The 16,615-nt window shown below is 42.7% G+C and overlaps 1 protein-coding gene across 1 annotated transcript; it reads left to right on the top strand.

The window, feature by feature from the left end:
• The first annotated feature begins 14,337 nt into the window (after positions 1 to 14,337).
• Positions 14,338 to 16,041, top strand: LOC117833599 (UDP-glycosyltransferase 72B3). The gene has a single exon (XM_034713161.2). The coding sequence runs from the start codon at positions 14,470 to 14,472 to the stop codon at positions 15,901 to 15,903; it is 1,434 nt and encodes a 477-aa protein (XP_034569052.1). The 5' UTR covers positions 14,338 to 14,469; the 3' UTR covers positions 15,904 to 16,041.
• Positions 16,042 to 16,615: the final 574 nt, after the last annotated feature.

Genomic DNA, 16,615 nt, shown 5'->3' with positions numbered 1-16,615 from the left:
TCCCGAGTCCAAAAATAACCAAGATTTTTATTGGGGATGGAAGGTCATTTTTCTACTAGTGTGAACAGACAATATTCAAGACTATTTCCCTATAAGATCAAAGCTATTAGTCACCACATTGAACAAGAAAGCCCATCGGTCATTGAAACTCAATTTATTATCTTTTTTCTCTTTACTTTTTCTCATAATGTCATTTCTCATAACGTTAAAGTCTCCACTCTCCACCTGAGAGCGATGGTATTAGTGGGTTTTGTTGGCAGGCACGTACTAGCTTATTAGAGAAAGGATGTGGAGTTCGTATGAGTGTTGCACACGCATTTGTTTTGTTACAAAACTGATTTAAAATGGTAACTGATAGGAGTGGAAAGTGGTAGGCAGATATCTGAATTCGTATCCACTAAAATGTGATATATGGATATTGGTAACCACATTCGTTTCTAATATGGTACCTTAATTGGACAAATTTGAATTCGTTTTACATGATCCAAATTCGTATTCGTATTCAAAATAAATGTGGATGGGTATCCGATATTATCTGCATTCTTATAGCATAAAGACCTTAGAACCATAAAATTTTCATCATATGAGTACACTCATTGAAATATTACATAGTGCACTCATTTAAACATATGTAGATTCATCACACACAATCATGTATGAGTAAACTATAGTCTAGATACACTGAATAGCTTGAATGCATGGCAATCGATATCGAAGTCCTTGCTTTATTCAACTGACACTAGCCTTTAATATTCTGCGGCATACAAAATAAAGCAAGCCACTCATGGAAAAAGAAGAAAACACATAATTCATTATTCCATTTATCAAATAGTATACTCATTGAAATATTTGTAAATTCATCACACTAATACATATATGAGTAAACAATGCAGGCATGCCCACATAGACTACGTAGCATTAATGCATGACGATCGATATCACACTCGCTCACTTTATTCAATCGAGATGCTAGCCTTTATAATAAAGGCACAAAAGATAAAGCCAGCCATGAATGTAAGGCAGGCTAGCTAGCCAATGTATGGTGCAGGTGCAACAACCATCCATGTATCAGGCACTGGGCCGACGTCGTTGTAAAGGACAACGCGTACTTGGTCTGTTGGCGGTGGGGATGGAGCCTCGCCTGGAGGGAGTACTCGGACAATTCTGACATCAGGCCTCTCCTGAGCGATGATCTGAACTGCTGCATTCAGTTCAGTACCAATCAGATCCGGCCACGATTGAGGTACCGGACCAGGCATGTCTACCTTGATCACGCACTAACCCTTCCTCCCTTTCGAAACTGTTAATTAACAACAAGCATCCATAATTGAGAAATACATAGATAATCAAGAGAAACATGCATGCTGTTTCGTTTTTATAATAATAATAATAATAATAATAATATGCCATAATAATCTCTGGTATTAACTGATAAAGGGATGGAAACCATGCTCTAAGCCTAGGAAGATGTCATAATCGAAAGCATTATCTGCTAACCAAAAAAGTAATCAGTCTACTGAAATATTTAATGGAAAATGTATGCAATAATAAAAAATAATACATGCCAACCTTTAGGGAAGAAGAGGCTGCTATACCTAACAGAACCTTATCTTTTCTCGCGGCGGTGATCTTGTGTTCAAGGTATGTGTGTGTATAAATACAAATGTATGAGTGCACTCCCATTTGCGTAGCTTGGGCCATGTCGATTATAACAATGCATGCATTTTGTTCACAGTTAATTAATAAGAAGCATCAGCATATCCATATCCACTCCTTGTCGAAATTAAGGATGTCGATGATAACAATGCATGCATTTTTCTTCATTAATTAAGAAACATCAGCATATCCACTGCTTGTCGAGATTAACGATGTCGATGACAAGAATCCATGCATTTTTCTTGATTGATTAAGAAACATCAGCATATCCCCCCTGTTGATGCCGATGATAACAATAATGCATGCATAAGCGTGTAAGTTGAAATAGCATGAGCGTATTTGATCTAAGATGTACGTATGCAGAGCATCTCCACATAGAAACTTGTGTGTTTAAAGTGCATCTTATTGCAACATACTTTTGCTCAATTTATTTTTTCAACAGCAGATTATTGTCCCATTGATACAGAAAACTCATCACTACAAGTTGCTTTGGATCTTTGAGTTATATAGAGGTATCGTTGTCGATTCATAGGAAATAATGCATCGTTGTGCGTTTTTTAGAAAGAACTGAAGTCATACTCAAGTATCAATGTCAGTTCTTTTTAAAGAAACGGTAGTGATCAGGCTTGTGGAAAATACGTAGAATCCTTTGACGTCCCGACCGCAGCAACATGTCCCAATCCCCAGTGTGCTATGTTGCCTGTCTCTCTACATCTCTCTCATTTTAAGATTGTTCATCTTAAGAGGTCCACTTCACGGTTACTGGTAGCACCAGATTACAATCTTACACGACAGAGCTAGAAAGATTCCACCTTTGCTGAATCTAGACCAATGATGCACCATCGCACTATTGGAACCATCCAGAACAGATAATGGACATTAGAATTCATTGTACAAAAATCAAACAAACAATCTCTTAGTGTTTCTGTAGACTAACATGCATAGCTTCTCATCTTAGATTGACAACCTTCAGTCCATCCCTCGAAGCTGCTCGTCTTTGGTTTTAGATTCTATTGCTGCTCAGCATGATCAGACTTGTTTTGATCAATCCAAAACTGTGCTAGTGCATCAAGTTGGTGATCTGAAGAGTTTGATTGATCAGGTTTTCATGGATTTTGCTTGATCACAAAATTAAGGTATAACCTTTTCTCGTTATGATCAGACAGACCTCCAATTGCCTTGAATCCAATTGGGTTTGATTTATAATTATATTAACCTACTTTCTGACCAACTTTCACGAGTTTATTAGGAGCTATGCTATAATAATAGTACATATTTAAAACAAAAGTAGATTATGTTTTTTATCGATTCAATCTTACAGTTGCATGAGGAAATTAATCTAGCAATTTAGGTAAGGTTTCTGTGATTGGGATTTCAATACACCAAAACTAGGAGGAATGGTCATGAAACAATTTATGCAAGTTTAAAATTACAAAATGTTTTAATTAGTAAATTGAAGCTACTTAACTTGAAATATGCTATAGTTGTTCATGTTTTACGATGTACAAACTTAGTGAATTTTGCTATCCATGACAGGGATACTCGCATCATAGTGAATTTTACACACTTAAGATGAGCAGAACTCAGAGTGTTACAATTTTCATGAATCAAGGGCCAAAAATGTGAGGATTCCATGACAGGGATCAGATATTCACGGCATAGGGAAGCATCAACATTTTTAGAAAATGGAAAAATATCTGGCCTCAGCAACCTCACACAGCTAAGTTTTTACACTAATTTCAGCTAAATAGCTGATCACAAATAAATAGGGAAAGAGCACACAAAAAAACCAATGCATATTATTGCTTATCTCTCCATTCTTGAGGAAAATATGTAAAGCCCTGACCCAATGCATTGCTCGTCAGACGGACGATCTCTCTTGTGTCCTCACGCTGCACAAATCGCAGCCAATATGTTCCTTGAAGGTGGCCTCCAAAGCGCCACCTACTATTGGGGCCAAGTAGCACTAGCCGTTGTGTCCGGTATGAACAAATACATTATCCCCCTGTTGATGCCGATGATAACAATAATGCATGCATAAGCGTGTAAGTTGAAATAGCATGAGCGTATTTGATCTAAGATGTACGTATGCAGAGCATCTCCACATAGAAACTTGTGTGTTTAAAGTGCATCTTATTGCAACATACTTTTGCTCAATTTATTTTTTCAACCGCAGATTATTGTCCCATTGATACAGAAAACTCATCACTAATGGTTGCTTTGGATCTTTGAGTTATATAGAGGTATCGTTGTCGATTCATAGGAAATAATGCATCGTTGTGCGTTTTTTAGAAAGAACTGAAGTCATACTCATGTATCAATGTCAGTTCTTTTTAAAGAAACGGTAGTGATCAGGCTTGTGGAAAATACGTAGAATCCTTTGACGTCCCGACCGCAGCAACATGTCCCAACACCGGTAGAAAACTCACTTTTTATCTCAGTTGGTAGGTGTCAAATATCTCTAAAAACCATCCGGGATAAATTTTGCAAGACAAAAAGGGGTCCTTTAGCCCCAGGTCGCTCAGCCGGGACTAAAGGGGCTGCCACGCCAACGTAGGATGGGCTCCTTTAGTCCTAGTTGATTTTACCTATCGGGACTAAAGGGTGCCCCGTTAGTCCGGGTTGGTTTTTCCAACCAGGACTAAACGGTAGTTGAGACTTTTTTTATAATAAAATCAAACTAGTATTTATACAATTACTATATATACAATTCGTAGCATACTATACAAATCTTAGCATATTATACAAATCAAGCTATAGTATTTATACAATTAGTATATATGTATATACAAAAATTTGTCCCCGTCATTCCTAGGATCTTCCCGTCTAGGTGTTGCTCGATGCGTCTTATTTTTATCTATCATAATAAAATTCTCCTTGTAGATTTATCACCTCATCCACCAGGAATCCTACGAGACCTTCACATATTGTCCCTATTCTTTCCTTGTCCAAGATGCCACGTTGAATCTGACGCATCTGTAATTGGAAATATGTGAAGGTTGCACGAATAATTAAATATAAGGAGCTAGAAATCAATTAACTATTAATAGTTTTATTTTACGTACGTTTTTTGATGCTCCATCAACCGGGCCTTGTGTGTCATAAAACTGTACATGTGCTCACAGACGTAGTAGCCACGTAGATTATTCTCGGGTTCCTGTCTTATGCACTTTAGTGGGAAAAAAATAAGTTATGAAATATTCGTGATATAGAATGTATAAAATGTGCAAACTTCATACGTACCGGGAAGTCTGTGTTCCATGTAAGTTTTTCTTTGAATGGACCTTTGTGTTTCTTGAGGAAATGGATTAAAATAATGAATGATACAGTGTGTTAAGTGAAAATTTAAGAAACAAACTTTTGCATAGAGATAAAGGTCCAGAATTATTATAAGTTTAGCATGTCTTGAATGTCTTGGTATTCCATCGGATTTTTCCTCAACGAATCGAAGACAGTGACGTGGCTTCTATCAGGCTCAATTATTATAAGGATCTAGTGGAATCTGCGTACGTAAATGTTCATATTAGAGCTAACTAACATTAATCAGGTAAGAAAAAGAAAATGAAAATAGATGGCATACACACACTTACTTGAAGTTGCATGGTAATAGTATGTAACTCTTGTAACATTACCTGTCAAGGAAATTGTATACTTTCACCAACGTTTTCTCTGGTTGATCCCGTATATGTTTTTAGTTGACTAGGGATGGATCCGATAGTTTTGATAGTTGTGGCATGGATCCATCCCTAGTCAACCAAAAACATATATCCGGACTATAATAAGTATCCCGCAATAATCGGGTAGAATCCGTTCGCTCGGCCTCCGAACTTGTGCTCCACGTATTTTCATACCTTGACTTGCACGGCGTGGTCAAGCGGGCTCACCTGTCAGGACCGACCGATATCCGTGGGACCCGGGGATAAGTCGATCTCCACCAGTCCACCGTAGCCTCCAGGATTGACAAAGGAAAGGTACAATCAGGCCAATCGGCCACGGGTCATGTTATCGCAAGATCCTGCGCTTGGCTGCCCAGAAACAGGCCACCGCCGCTAGGTAATGCACGCCAATTGGATAGATCGCCGGAGGCCCGCCATGCCCAGCAAACACCATCAACGGGAAAAGCATCAACATGTGAGAGCAACGTCACAATGTCAGTTTGTGAACCTCTCTGTGGTCTCTCTTAACATAGTCGGGCCAAAAATGAAGTACACACATATGACTAGACCAAGGTTAAACGAGGTAGCACACTATTCTTTATTCCATATAATGTAGTACACACACATTGAAGTACATATGTAGGTTCATCACACATGTACGTAATCAGTCATGCAAGCAATTCTAGATACACTAGATAGCTTCAATGATTGGCGATCATCGATATCACACTCGCTCACATTATTCAGTTGATGCTAGCCTTTTATATATCAAGGCACAAAACATGAAGGCAGCAAGGTAAGGCAGGCTATCCAATGCATGGATGCGGGTCGACGACACGGTGGTTGTTGTCGTTGTGGATAACAACACGTACCACGCATGCTGGCAATGGAGTTGGGGTCTCGTTTGGAGGGAGTACTCGAACTTCTCGATCTTAAATCTGGTCGCACCCTGTGGATAATTGTAATTGCATCTTGCACATCATAGCCATTCAGATCCGGCCATTCGACGGGCACTCGACCAGGCATGTCTGTCTTGAATCTTGATCACGTACTGTCCTTTATTTCCTCCCTTTGAAACTGTTAATTACCAACAAGCACAAAAATGTTACAAGTAACACTGAGAATCAATAGAATCATGATATTTTTCTTCTAAATAATGCCATGATCTCTGGCGTTCACTTGATACAGAGATGGAAACCATGCTCTGCACAAACGTAGATGACATAACCGAATGCATTATCTACCAGCTGAGCAGACAGTCAGTCCACTAAAATGTTACAGGAAAAATGTATGTAAGGAACTATTAAATAGAAAATATGCCAACCTGCGGAGAAGAAGAATTAATGAGCTACGGTGTAGCTAGGTCAAACCACACCCGTGCTTATGCCGATGATAAGTATGCCATATATACAGGTTACGTACTTACGTGTGTGCGCGTGCGCGCACGCTCGCAGATGTGCTTTGCCTGCCTGATGCCGATGATAACAATGCATGCACGCAGTTCGTTCATTGTTAATTATAAACATCAGCATATCCCAGTTCTTAAATGTCGATGATAACAATGCATTCATTTTATCTGCCGTTATTAGAAAAGATTAGAATATCACCAGAGTTGAGATTAACAGTGTCGTCAGCTCTATTTGTCCATTTTGCTCCTTGTTCCGCAGATAAGTACAGCCTATTGACCATTTGTTTACATGCCATGACTGAAACTATGTACGCATGCACAAGCGTGTACTATCATGTACTGTACGCATGACCGTGTGTTGAAATAACATGTAAGTACGCAGGATGTATACATGCACAGATGTGGGTTGAGGTAGAATGTACGTATACAAACATGTTTGCAAGGCCAGTCGCTGCACAGTTTCATTAAACTATTACTAAGACAGCAATATTAGTAAATGAGCCTGCTTAGTATCATGGGATGAAACTCTCTTCTCATATTTTCTTAACCTTAAATTTTCCTGATGTGGCATATAATTTAGTGCCCATAAAACTCCTCTTCAACCTCTACTGAGACCTGCATCTTCTACAGTAGGTGATTGCTTTGGAATGCGCGTGTAGGTGGCTGTTGTCGATTCGGGCAGAGCCACATGCGCGGCTACCTAGCGTGCGCATTAGAGTCACCTCACTAGTGATCGGCGGAATACTAAAACGTATTACGGTCGATTCACATGGCACACCTACTTATTACTGTCTTAATCTCTTCTCCCACCACCGAGTCCAACTAACCTTACCTCCTCTCAAATGTTTCGTATTCTTGCATTGCTTTCCCCCATTCTCTCTCCAGTTCTCTCCCGTTCCCCCATTCTCTTTGCTTTTCAGATCCAGTGAAGCAGACTGCGGCGTCCTGCTGGAGGAAACAGACCATGGCAGGCGGCTCTGTGCGGCCAGGGCACGACCGCACGACGGTGTCCTGTGGGCAGCCCCGTCAAGTCGTGTTGCTGTTAGTAGAGTGTCAAGTCGTGTTCTACTAGAAGAGTATCTAGAGGTTCTATAGTATCCGTTAAAACCTTGCACTGTAAGCTGGTATCCCCATCAGTTAGATGTGCGTTTGGTAGCTTCGCTGAGGTGGGCGATAGCCTAGCTAGGCAAGCTTGCCTAATCCGGATATGCTCAGCTTGCACCTGCAACCACTTTGGTCATTTTGCCGAGCTAACTGAGTTGTTTGGTTGCGTAAGCTTTGCTGGTGAGCTTGCTGCCGCTTGCTGTTGCAGCTAATTAACAATGCAAACACGTTCTGACAAACAAACTGAGACCAGGTAAAAGAATAATCATTGATTCGGATATGCATGTAGGATGGGGAATTGTATATGCCTTCCTTGTAATCGGAAGATGAGGCTTACGTCTTGCTTCAAGAGCTCGTAACGACCAATTCGCTCCGCCTGTTGTCCGATACTTATGGCCCAATGGAAAATTCCACTCGATTTGTGGCGGAGGATCAAAGTATCAGCGTGGGAAGCGGAGGAACAGGCGGCATCGAGCGCGAGCTTCGCGACAGCCGAATCGGCTCTCCATCAAAAGCAAGGGTTTTCTGGCCCAGGGAGGCGAGGTAGCCCTCAAAAGCAAAAAAAAAATTATAGTTTCAAACGTCGTGCCTAGCCCAGCAAGGATAGGATGTTTCTTGCCGACGATCCAAACGCTCTGTAAAGCTTTCTAATAAAGCTAGGTAATTTGCCTTTGGTCGGAAAAATTTAATTGAGGATTTGATATGAACGGACCTACAGATTGATCTTAGGATTTAGGTAAGGAATAAGTTACTTGAAATAAATTATAACTGGTTCAAGTTTTAGAACGTACTCCCTCCATCCCAGAAAAAAATGATGTTCTAAAATTTAAATATCATGCATGCATAATTTGTCACATTAATCTCGTGCATGCATAATTAAATGGAAACATATTTTCTTCATTTTCTTTATGCAAATTGAACTAACTAAGGGTATATGCATCTTTTTCATTCACTCCTAATCTGTCTGAAAAATTCAGAAAGTTATTTTTTGGGACAGAAGGAGTACAAAATTGTAGTGGAACTATCCTTCTGTATGACCTGAACCCAGAGTGTTACACCTTCCTTGGATCATGCTGAGCCAAGAATGCGAGGATTAGTTCTACAGTCAAAACTGCAATCTTAATGGTGTGGAGCTATAACGATCGAACATTTACATGCAAAGACTGGGATACTTTCCTAGCATAGCAAACGGGGCAATACAGTATTGTTTATTTAATATATTGGGTAGTACAACCATTGAAGCATATGCAGATTCATCACACAAGCTCACACACACGCACAAATATGACTCGACCATACAAGCAACTCTATACACACTAGATAGCATTCATGGCGATCGATATCACACTCTGTCGCATTATTCATAAAAGATGCTAGGCTTTTATGTAGTATAAGAAAAAAAAATATAATGCCAGTTGGCTAGCCAATGTATGGCGCTGGGGGGATAACAATGTGCTGGCTGTCGTTGTAGATGACAACACGGACTTCTCCTGGTGCGGGTGGCGTCGGGGCCACGTTTGGAGGGAGCACGCGAGCTCCTCTTAAATCTGGCCGCTCCCTGTGGATAATTGTAATTGCATCTTGCACACGAAAGCCAATCAGGTTCGGCCACGAAGTTGGGACCGTACCAGGCATATCTTGATCACGTTAGAACTGTCATAGTTACCAACAAGCATCAATAACTGAGCAACAAAAAGATAACAAATGTAAACATAATATTTAGCCTATGCTGATGCCATGATCTTTGGCATTATAAAGGAGACGGACACCATGCATGTCAAGCATGATCTTTGTCTACCAACTGAACAAGCAATCAGTCCAATATATTGCAAAAGCAACATGTATGTAAGTAAGGAAGTAAAAAAGTACAAGCTAACCTGCAGATGGAGAAGAAGAAAAGGAGCTACTTTGTAGCTAGACCAATAAGCACATGTGCCTATGCCGATGATATGTGCTTTTATATGTGTGTGCGCGCATTCACATTGGTATATTCCTTGCCTCATGCCGATAATAACAATGCATGAATTTTGTTCATCGTTAATTACGAAACATCAGCATACACGGCCCATGTTGAATGTTGATAACAATCAAAGCATTTTGTTTGCCGTTAATTAAAAAACACCAGCATATTACAGCCTGCTGCACATTTGTTTATATGCAATATGGCTGAAAACATGCACGTAAGCACAAACGTATATGCGAATTTCAACTAGCATGTACCTATGGCTATGCGTAAATGTGTATGCAGATGTGTCGCGTACGTATGCATATCATCCCTAAAGAAAATCATCAAGGAAAATCTCAGGCAGATTAAAAATATGTGAAATGACCTTGTATTTTTCCAGGTTTATTAGCTATTTTCGGTGTCAATTGACTACCATATGCACATGCACATACTAAATAGGACAACAATATAATGACAAGAATTGTGTGCAAATTTTGAATCACAGAGTGTCTTTATTTTACGGATGGAGGGAGTATGTATTGAACAAAGATGTACACATGAAAAATAGTGTTAAGCTACCATTTACGTATACAAACATGCGTATTGAACAAGCACATACGTATGCATAAATGTATGTATCGAACATTTGCGGGTCCACATTTTGTGTAGCATGCGTTATGTCGATGGTAACAATGCATGTATTTTCTTCGCGGTTAATTAAGAGACATCAGCACGTATAGCACCCTTCTTGAGATTAATGGTGTTGTCACCTATAATTGTGTCGATTCTTCTCCTTGTTTGCAGACCGACAGAGACAGCTTAGTTCCCATTCGTCTAGAAACCATGACTAAACTTGTGTGTTGAAATGGAATGAACATATGCATAAGCCGCTGCTTCAGAATGCTTCATCCATGTTGGTTCATCCGTGCCGGTCCAAAGTGCACCAGTTCTGCGTCGGGGCAATAACCAAAGGACGGCTTGATCATTTATATGGGTATAGATGCGCAATATGCGTGCTGGCTGTTGTACTTGAGGCCCAACATAGAAATTTATTGTGCAAGCACTACTTAAGATATGTTTGTTTGAGCTGCAACTTTTGAATCTTTTTTAAATAATGCTGCTGCTGACTTTTTTTTCTGAAATGCCAACAATATTTTTTAAAAGATGTATTTAGCGTTCTGGGCTCAAAAAGCTTTTCAGGTTTCCTATAAACTCATCTTTTTTTAGGCTTCTGACTTTCCGAAAGCTACACAGGAAGGTCGCTATTTGTTCGAGCTTCTGATTTTTCACACTAAGAAGCTATCAGGAACCTCAAACAAATAGGGCCTTAAATTGCGCATATTGCAAAGGTTATTTTGGCCCGGAATGAAAGGTTCGAGGAGGTCAGCCCGTCAAAACATAATCCTAGATTTCTAACATCCTGCATATATATGCTCTTTGGCCCCTGCATCCACCTTTGCTAAGTATGCTGTCGCCTATGGCATACTCTTACTAAGGCAAGTGGGAGACATGGTGCTCTAAATCCTTCCCCATGTCATCCTCATTTGGATTTGCATCCACCTCGTCATCCTCTTGGCTAGACCTATAGTTGCTGATGTTTTATACCCGGCAACCTACCCAGGAATACCCCGAGGTAGTAGATTGGTTGATAGAGGGATCATCGGACCTGGAGATTGATGGTAAAAGCGAGGACACAAGAAACAGATTTATACAAGTTCAAGTCATCAGAGTAGCGTAATACCCTACATTCTATTTGGGTGGAGTATATTGCACCCTAGGCTTGGGTATTGTGTTGCCTGGTATTGCCTTCTTTTGTTGGTTCTACCAATATAGGAACCCCTGCCTTCCTTTATATATCATAGGGGGTGAGATTACTACTCAGTTACAATAAGGAGTCCTAGTAGAATTATAATGTAGGAGTCCTATTAGTATTACGGGAGAATCCTAGTAGGAGTCTATCTAACAACAACCGCCTACATGTCATATCCATCAGATCCGCCTCTACCTAATTGTCCTCAATAGGATCTACCTTCACCTCATCGTACTCAGCCGGATTCAGCTCATCATCATCATCCTCGGCGAATCTGAATCTACCTCATCATCCTCGGCTAGATTGGCCACCTCCACATCATCTTGTATGTATTCACATCCATGTCTTCATCCTTGACAGTATCCGCTTCCTGTACTCATCTAGATCTGCCTCCTCATCATTATCCTCAGCCACGTCTGGCTCTGGCAATCTTATCCTCAATTGGATTTGCCTATTCCTCCTCATCATTGGCCAACTTCACGGCCCCCTCGACATCCTTGGCTTGATATAAGCCCTCTAGCCATTTGGTCCTCGGTTGGGATTCCACCATCGGCCACCTCGTCGTCAACCATAGTATGATGAGCCTAGCAAGCTCATTAGCCACCTGTGGATTGTTGTTAGAGTTCAGATAATGGAATGTTTATGGTTGACCTATTTTAGCACTAGTATCGAAATACTCCTGGTATTAGGTACACATTAATTCATCTTAGAGATAAGCTTCGTTGAACTGTTCGGTACAAACAAACCTCTAGTATATAATCCATAAAAACATACTCCTTCCATCCCATGAAAAATGCAATCTTAGCATTTGAAAAAATAGACTATAAAGAATGCAATTCTAGAAATTGGATCCTAACTAACTGCCTAATTAAGTGGTCAGATCTTGGACCCCTTTGGTAGGGCTGCCTAGCCGGCTTCTCCACTGGCTTGTAGTGAAGCTATACCAAAGGGCCATCTCCAAAATAGCTACATCACGGAAGTCCTAAAAAATCTGTTGACCGGCAGACATGGAGGGACCAGAGCCAAAAAAAGTAGCTCCCTGTGACTGCCTCCCTCCTTTGCCCCCCCCCCCCCCCGACTAGCCAGCGAACGCAAAGGTGGTGGGTGTGCGCAAACGAAATTGCCAGTGGGGGTGGAACTCGTTGATGGCACGAGCGAGGTGGAGGGGGGGAGGGGGCGGAGTGCGGGTGATGGCGGTGTAGGGCTGAAGAGCAACGCAACGTGGCCAAGGCGGGGCGGCTGCAGCTGCGATAGGAGGCAAAGGGAGACGGGAGAACGAAGGTGACGGGTGAATGGATATGATAGAGAGGAAGGGAAGGAAAGAGGGGGAAAGAATAGGAAGAGAAGAGAAAAAAGCAATGTATAAGAAAAAGAGAGGAACCACTATGGATATTTCACCATTTTGAACATTTTAAACAGCCAGGAGAAGTTGTTTTGCTAAATGTTTATCCAAACGGATAAGCTGGAGTTAAAAAAAGCTGCTTCTCTGAAAGAGCCACAGCCGAAGCTATTTTGAGAGGAGCTGGAACCAAACCAGCCTCTAATTTGCATGCTAAAACGGCATCTGGCAAACAATCGAGGATATTGAAGTATTTTCACACCTTCACTAATCTGTCTGAAAAATATTAAAATTTCACTTTTCATGAGACATGATATGGAGGGAGTAAACTTCCCTTTTCAAAGGTACCTGTAGTTACCTAGAGAAGAACCTTTGACATCTAATTTTGAAGCAGAACATTCAAGGCCAACAGTGTTAGATGAAACTTCGAGTAGTTGGTTCTAGAACGGATAACATTAATATAAATAATTGAACATCAGTGCCTCTGATATGTGACGGTCACGCATTGTGGAAACGAGATGGCACCTAGAGGTGGAAATGGATAGCTGCACATTTAAATTATCCGAATTCGTATACACTAAAAATGTAACTATGGATATTCGTATCCGTATCCACACCCGTTCCTAATATGGTAACTGGAGTGGATATATCCGAATTCACTTTTTAATCAGTTTTGTCTATCCTAATTCGGATTCGTATTCGAAATATCCGATATTATTCGTATTTGTTTAGAATAAAGCACCTCTCCAAACCATGCTATAAATATATTATTTTGATTTAGTTTGAAATATATATGTTTATTGTTGTAAATTAATTTTTAGTGCCATATTTTACTTGTTTATTGATTTATAAATCATTTTTATCCTTTATTTATTTGTTCATTAAAATATTTACTTATTTTTATTATTTATTTAGTATTAATACACTTAATTATTGAAATATTTATTGATAAATATTTTATTCTGAACTATGTATCTTTGTTTACATGTGTTATATAGTCATACTTTATTCTCTGCTTGCAAAATGATTTTGATATTCCAAAATCATCAATCAAAAAATTAGTTGGTCGGTATAATTTCAATTTAGTAAATATCCGAATGTGAATTCATATTCGAACTATTCATTTTGTGTTCGTATTCGAAAACAGTTGAATTCGTATTCAATAAAAAATATGGATATCCGACTAAAAATATCTGAATTCTATCGGTATCAAAAAAGCACCCCAAGCGCACAGAAAGATTCGGGGCAGATTTTTTAATGATTGATAAGATCCTTTACTGTTATCCTGCTTGAAGCACCTTTACAACTTTATTGACTGATTGGTCGGGGAGATAGCAGCCCCCCTCTTTTCATGCTTCCACTACCAACCACTCGACGCACTGTAAGTCCATAATCGACACTACACCCGGCTCTTACCTACAAAACCAACTACTGAACTACAGGCACATCACACTAGCTCTCACCACGAAAACCTCCATCTCCAGGGCCGAAGAACACCGTGTGAGATCACCATCTCGAGAACGCTCCGAAGACACCACGAGCACGACGACGATGAAGGACGGCCCTCCGCACGTGGCAATGCTGGCGACGCCGGGGATGGGCCACCTGATCCCGCTGGCGGAGCTGGCCAAGCGCCTCGCCGCGCGGCACGGCGCCACGGCCACGCTCCTCACCTTCGCGTCCACGGCGTCCGCCACGCAGCGCGCCTTCCTCGCCTCCCTCCCGCCCTGCGTCTCCAACGAGACGCTCCCGCCCGTCGACCTCTCCGACCTGCCCCACGACGCCCTCATCGAGACGCTCATGTCCGAGGAATGCGCGCGCTCCCTCCCGGCCCTTGCCAACATCCTCGCGGAGATGAGGCGGACCACGCGGCTGATGGCGTTCGTCACCGACTTCTTCGGCATCGACGCCTTCGACATCGCGCGCGACGCCGGGATGGTGGGGAGGAGGTGCCTCTTCTTCCCCGGCAGCCTCCACGCCCTCACTCTCATGCTCCACCTCCCCGAGCTCGTCGTCTCCGTCCCCGGCGAGTTCCGGGACCTGGCCGAGCCGGTGCGGCTGCCGGGGTGCGTGCCGATCCCGGGGCCAGACGTCATCTCGCCGCTCCAGGACAGGTCGAGCCCGGCTTACAGTCTGATGGTCCACCTCGCCGAGCGCTTCCTCGAATCCGATGCCATCCTCGTGAACTCCTTCGACGCCGCCGAGCCGGAGGTCGCCGCGGTGCTTCGCCAGCCGAAGCCTGGCCGGCCGCCGGTGTATCATATAGGTCCGCTAATCCTGACATCATCAGATAATAGCACCAGTCATGCCAGCGACACGGCGCCTCAACCACCTCGCGCGGCGTGCCTAGAGTGGCTCGACCGGCAGCCGGCCAGGTCAGTCATCTTCGTCTCGTTCGGCTCCGGCGGCGCTCTGCCGGCGGAGCAGATGCGGGAGCTCGCGCTCGGTCTGGAGCTCAGCGGACAACACTTCCTGTGGGTGGTGCGGAGCCCGAGCGACGATGGTTCGTTGAGCGGCAACTACTACGACTCCGAGAGCAAGAAGGATCCCTTCGCGTACCTCCCCGAAGGGTTCGTCGAGAGGACGAAGGACGTGGGGCTCTTGCTACCCTCATGGGCTCCGCAGATAGAGGTGCTGGTCCACGAGGCCACGGGAGGGTTCTTGACGCACTGTGGCTGGAACTCCACGTTGGAGAGCCTTGTTCATGGCGTGCCGATGGTGGCGTGGCCGCTGTACGCCGAGCAGCGGCTGAACGCGGTGATGCTGTCGGAGGGGGTTGGGGCGGCGATACGGTTGCCTGAGATGAAGGAGAAGAAGACGATCGCAGCGGCGGTGAGGGAGCTGATGGCTGGGGAAGGGAAGGGTGCTGCGGTTAGGGCGAAGGTGGCGGAGCTGAAGAAGGCTGCTGCGGAGGGCCTTCGTGAGGGTGGTGCTGCCACAACTGCACTAGACGAGGTGGTGAAGAATTGGGTCGGAGAGAATTAGTAAGTGCTCGATAAAGTACGCGTTTCAATCCTCCGCCAGTGTTTCTCCTCATGTTTCTGTTTTGGTGTGCCACCGGTAATGAATAATAAGAAGCATATATATGAAATGTATGCATCGCCAAACATTCAGCCTGGATAATGCTGGAGCTAGTCACTACCGGAAACAGGAACGTTGCCGAGTGTAAAATCTTTGCCGAGTGCTTTCTGTCGGGTACTCGGCAAAGACCACATTTGCCGAGTGTATACCGTAAGGCACTCGGCATAAATAACACACTCGGCAAACAAAAGCTTTGCCGAGTGTCGCAAATAAGACACTCGGCAAAAATCCAAACGACACTCGGCAACGATTTGACACTCGGTAAATCCCAAGCACGTAGCTCGCACGTGCGCCATCCGTTAGTACTTTGCCGAGTGTCTGGCACGGACACTCGGTAAAGCTGTAGGTTGCCGAGTGCTCCGTCCAGGCACTCGGCAACATTCCAGGTTTGCCGAGTGTTTTCCACAAGCACTCGGCAAACTTAGAATGTTGCCGAGTGTTTTTGTAGGCACTCGGCAAATGAAAAAAAAATTCCACCTCCGCCCTCCACACATTTTCTACTCCCCACATACGACATTTGGTAATCCATCTTAAAAGTTAGTCTATTTTTTGGTCCGTTTGCTATTTTTAATGAATTGATAGCATTAATAGGAATTTGTTTATTTAAGTCAAATTT

The sequence above is a fragment of the Setaria viridis genome, chromosome 8 (assembly GCF_005286985.2).
Source record: "Setaria viridis chromosome 8, Setaria_viridis_v4.0, whole genome shotgun sequence".
In the NCBI taxonomy this organism is placed as follows: domain Eukaryota; kingdom Viridiplantae; phylum Streptophyta; class Magnoliopsida; order Poales; family Poaceae; genus Setaria; species Setaria viridis.
Note: the sequence above shows the minus strand (reverse complement) of the source record. Positions and strands in the feature narration are given on the sequence as shown.

Coding starts and splice junctions, on each gene's coding strand:
- LOC117833599 (XM_034713161.2), top strand. CDS start 14,470: ATGAAGGACGGCCCTCCGCACGTGGCAATGCTGGCGACGCCGGGGATG.